General features: G+C 29.0%; 1 protein-coding gene across 1 annotated transcript in view; it reads right to left on the bottom strand.

Moving 5' to 3' along the window:
* LOC106682627 (enolase-phosphatase E1) overlaps nucleotides 1-5,585 on the bottom strand; it is a gene marked incomplete in the record, with an annotated part of 62,639 nt that overhangs the window by 50,731 nt on the left and 6,323 nt on the right. Inside the window, 3 exon segments of the mRNA XM_067046027.1 lie at nucleotides 2,346-2,460; nucleotides 4,434-4,531; nucleotides 4,732-4,816. Of these exon segments, the coding sequence (XP_066902128.1) occupies nucleotides 2,346-2,460; nucleotides 4,434-4,531; nucleotides 4,732-4,816 (298 nt within the window).

Below are 5,585 nucleotides of genomic sequence, written 5' to 3'. Positions count from 1 at the left end.
ATTAATACAAAAAGAATTACCATTAAAAATTTCAGGTTCTTTATTTTTTATCAACAATTACAGTCATGCACAGATGAAACCTTTTATTGCATGGTTGTAGAGTAATACTACAAAACCTAAAGTATTTATCAGTAAATAGTTTATCTTACGCATGAGAATTTTTTGAATCTAACAGGCCATTCCTGAAGTTAATTTGTTCTAATAAACAAACTCTTCTGCTTTAAACAGGATGTTTGAGGGCTAAGTGTCTTATCTAAAAATACTAATTAACGATCTCAAACAACAAGAAAAAAATCCATATGAAGGTCTGTCCGTTAACTCTTTGTTTAGGAGATATTATGTCTCATGATTTTCATATTTATGAATTATTTAGGTTAAAATAAATTAATTAATACGTGTAACAACTAATTTATTCATAAAATGCAAATTTTTGCACTCATACTAAATGTTTTTCAAAGTGATTACCTTGAACATTAAGACTGGCTCGGTACCTTTCTTCCAGAGCAGCATTGGCCAAATAGCACTGTATATATATCATTGTTTCGTAAGTTTCAATTATTCTTCTACATAAAGAATAGAGGCCATTGACTGGACTTTTAAACACTATTTGTTTAATATTCCAAAAAATGTCAAAAAAATCCACTGGTGTCAGATCTGAAGAGCATAGCAAGATCACATGAAACACCAGTGTTGTTCGCCCACTGCAGATGTAGAGCATTAGGGCAGGCTCAAGGTTCAACATTTCAATAACATTTGAAGTTAGTATTAATGTTCATATTTCGTAAATGAAGTAGTTGGAACAAATTTATTAATTTACTAAGTTTATTTATTAATTACTAAGTTATTTATTATAACTAAAATAATTATCCTTCCCACTGCTCTTTATGGATGACCTCTTACACTAAGGGAAGAACAGTGCCTTAAGATTTTTAAAAACAAAAAATATTCGGACCGAAAAAGGATGAATTAACAGAAGAATTTAGAAGGCTATACAACGCTGATTAAAGGAAAATACACATAGTAAATATAATTTAGGCTATAGCAGGGGAGGCCAACAAGTTGATCAAGAGGCCAATTTGGCAAATTTGGCCGATTGCTCTTAATGTCTGGGGTGGAAATCCGTGTACCATGGACTTTGTAGCGATTGTAGGAAACTAACCTTTTAGCAATAGTTTAATGCATTCTGGGAATTTGCAAAGGTCACAAATTCCTAAAATTCTGAGTGGCCTGGCACTGTGATCTCTGCCTGTCCAGCACAATATGTTTTAATAATAAATAATTATTGTTTTTACATAGGCACGTAATTACGTAGACAAGTCGTATTCTATATTTCAATACAAGGTGTACTCAGCGAGCCATTGATAGATAAGCAAAAAGTAAGTCATATTATTCTTTCATGATAAATTTTCCTGGCCCAAAAAAACACGAAAGTGTAATATTGAAATCAAATTATCAGCCTTACTGTGCGTTTTTCTAACAAATTTTTCATTTTTATGAACAAATATTACAACAATTTAAATATTGAAGTTGATAAAAAAATTAAATTGCATTAAGTTGTGAAACTCTATCTTGAACAAGTGTCGGAAAATCAAAGTTTTTAGGTACCACATTTATGGGGATGCTGCTATCAAAAGTTGGGTCTGGAAATTTATTTTCTTCATGAGCCTATACCTCGAAAACTTAATAAGTGATTTAAAAAATAAAAAATAGTTTTGGACATATATTTTTCTTATCCACCCATACTTCAGTGGAATGCACCTTATACTGAAACACGGTGTATAAACATAGTATGCATTTCACACCCCAACTCACCCCTTAGACTATGACTATGACAATAAATCGATCGCGACACACTTTTTAGATAAAAAGTAGATCTAATATGCTGAAAAGTTGTCCACCCCTGGGCTGTAGCATTGCGGCATATAAGATGGGCATGTATGGTTCAAGGGCTTAATAACGAGTGGATACCTATAATGTTAATAAACACTGAACCAATGGATAAACGTCCAAGAGGTAGACCGAAAGGTAGATGGGAGGATTGCGTTAAAACTGATTTGGTAGATTAAGGTTTGGAGGGGTGTTCCTGGACAAACGTTTGTCGAAAACGATTGGTGGTATCGGCATTGAACCTTCAGGTTGATGACCTTGATTATTATTACTAACCTAAATAATTTATAAAAGAGAAAAACTTCAAACAGGAATATCTCTGAAACAAATTATTAATGAAAATATCTCTATAGAATTTTTTTCTTGTTTTAAGATCCTTAAATCATATTTTCAGGCAGGATACTTAACCCTAAAACATAAATATTAATACAGATGTAAAAAAAAAACCAATAAGTTACCTGCAACTTGATCATGAGGAACAAGTGCTTCAGAATGGACCATTATTTTCATCTTTGATTTAGAGACATTCTTCTTAGGAGGTTTAAATTGGACGGTCTCTTTGGTAGACCTTACCTGAAACAGATAACAATGTTTTCATCAAAAATGACATAACCAAGCATAATGAATTATCATCAGATATATTAAAAAACAAGAAGAATCAAAGGGATGAATTATGTTAAATTGTAGATCACAATTGGTGTGCATATTCATTAATAATAATGACATCGCAATATTCAACTGAGATCAAATTAATGTCAGTCCTGTTCGGCACTCATCAATGCACTATTCGCAATGATAAGCAATTTGAAGGACTAAGGTTAAAGCAAATTGCAGGAGTCACAATAAACTTTTTGTCCAGATCTGTACACTAGAGTTACTCTAATTTTTAAAAATAATTAATGTACAGAATGAGCTTGTGAAGTTGTAGAACACAATTGCTAAGCAGTTTCAATATCAGGAATGATACTGCAGTCATCAATAGTGAACGGTTTAATGTGAGTCCTGTTCGGCACTCATCAATGCACTGTTCGCAATGATAAGCAATTTGAAGGACTAATGTTAAAGCAAGTTACAGGATCCAGAATAAACCTTTGTTCTGATCTGTATACAAGAGTATTTCTAATTTTTAAAAATAATCAATGTACAGAATGAGCTAGTAAAGTTATAGATCACAATTAATGAGCAGTTTCAATATCAGAAATGATATTGCAGTCATCAATTGTGAACAGTTTATTGTCAGTCCTGTTCGGCACTCGTCAATGCATTATTCGCAATGATAAGCAATTTGAAGGACTAATGTCAAGATATTTAATAAAGAGAAGTAAATGTTCTAAAGTTAAAATAAATAATATTTCCTTTAAACAACAATAAAAGGTTTGGTAAAGCAAATTGCAGGAGTCACAATAACTTTTTTGGCCTGATCTGTACATAGGAGTATTTCTAAGTTTTAAAAATAATTAATATACATAATGAGCTTGTGAAGTTGTAGAACACAATTGCTAGGCAGTTTCAATATCAGGAATGATACTGCAGTCATCAATTATGAACGATTTAATGTCAGTCCTGTTCGGCACTCGTCAATGCATTAATGGCAATGATAAGCAATTTGAAGGACTAATGTCAAGATATTTAACAAAGAGAAATAAATGTTCTAAAGTTAAAATAAATAATATTTCTTTTAAAGAACAATAAAATCAGAATGTATCAAACTATCAATATCAAATATAAATAAAAATAATTCATAACTTATTTATTTTATGAAAGGGAAACTTTGTTATGAACCTCTCTACTAGTGTAATATTATTAATAAATTATAGTGAAATAAATATGAAAAATGATGAGGAATCTAAAAATAATATAGTGTATGGATACATGAATGCAAACAGATTATTTGACTTAAAAAGTTAGTTTAAAATTTGAGAATAATGTCTTGAAGTTGTTATACCATTCAAAAAGTTTTTCCTTCTTTTTCACCTATCAACTACAAATTTATTACTAATATGTTACCACAAAATTATCATTATCATTATTATTAAAATTATCATTATTTAGATGAATACACGAAATGTACCTGTGTGGAATTATAGAATTAAGAAAAGTTATTTATACATAAAATTAATAATACTATTATTATTATTATTGCTACAGTTAACAAAAATGATACAAGACAAATAGGTCCAATAAGATTCAAATAATTGAAGTTCAATTTATACTCAAATTATAAATTTGTTGGCGGCATCTATTTCATTACTACGTAAAATTTATGTTTTTATAGGTTACTACCAATGTAGGTTTGATAATATGGTAGACACTTATAAAAATATAATTAGAAGATGACAACTTTATCTATGTCGAAGATGGGCAGAACAACACCGAGCAAAACATTTTTTTTTTATGTTATATTGAAATAGAACTTAGAACCTGAGAAATTTAAAAACTAGAATTAAAAAGGATAACCTTTGAGCAAACTACACTAAGGCTGAACAAAGGTTTTTAACCTAAGTGAATTATATATATGATAATCAAACTTAAATATTTCTACTCACATTCAATGATTTGTTAGGCTTCAAGCTTGTAAGTAATGGAATTTCGATAACTTTTTTCAGTTCCAGATCAATTTCTTCCGTAGAAGGCCGATTACCAACTAAACATAAAAGAATTGATAAAAAAGATCCATACTCTTGTAGTCAACTTGTATTGAATAAAGCAATTTCATTAGAAATTCCAAAATAATTACTTTGTTTTTATAATGAACAATAAAAAATAAATGATAAAATTGATTTAAAAAATAAATAAATAAATCTAGTAATGTATAACTTACATTATTATTGAAATAATACCTACCTACAGGCTTACAAGGTGTTTTACTTTTTGAGACCGTTTTATCCATTAAGCATTCCAAAGGCACTAAGCGAATTACTGGCTGCAACTGAAAATAAAATAAAATGAATATTAGCTCAGTTTATACCTCCATGCTTCTATCCCTTATCTTTATCAATTAGGGAAATAATATTACAATTTGGTTAATTTTTTTATATGAAATTTTTAAATTGACTAAGTGAAAAAAATTAATTCCCCAAAAAATTAAAGGTTCTTTAAAAAAGAATTTAAAATAAAAAATCTTTCACCTGCATTCAATCCATAGCTTTCCTCCAAAATTATTTGATTATTATTGTTTAAATAAAATAATTTATATTCAAATTAAGTCTCAGAACACTCTGTAATTAAAAGTTTAAACTTAATGTATAAAAATAATGTGTAATTAAAAGACTTAACTTGGATACAAATTATTTTATTTAAACAACAAAAACCAGTCTCAAGAAAGTGAAAAGATTATATATTAGTTGATTTTTTTTTTTTATTGGCACCAAAGTCGAAGGTAAAACCACATTGATCCTTAGATTTTGTCATTATGATCCATCAGTTCCTTTCAAAATGACAGCTGAACTAATGTTTCATACATTATACCTGGCATATCTTTATGAAGACAGAGAAAAATATATAAAATGTTTTTAAATCACTAAATCCAAACCTTAAAATATTATCCCTCAATAATTACTTTGTTTTTATAATGAACAATAAAAAATAAATGATAAAATTGATTTAAAAAATAAATAAATAAAGGTACTTACTGTCAGGAGTCTCGGTTTTCACTTCATTGAAGCCTTCAGAAGAATTAGCTGAAATAGAAAAATATT

Source organism: Halyomorpha halys, unplaced genomic scaffold, assembly GCF_000696795.3.
Source record: "Halyomorpha halys isolate HHAL.00 unplaced genomic scaffold, Hhal_1.1 Scaffold24.1, whole genome shotgun sequence".
Lineage (NCBI taxonomy): Eukaryota > Metazoa > Arthropoda > Insecta > Hemiptera > Pentatomidae > Halyomorpha > Halyomorpha halys.
The sequence above is the reverse complement of the archived record's forward strand: the minus strand, read 5'-3'. Positions and strand labels throughout refer to the sequence as shown.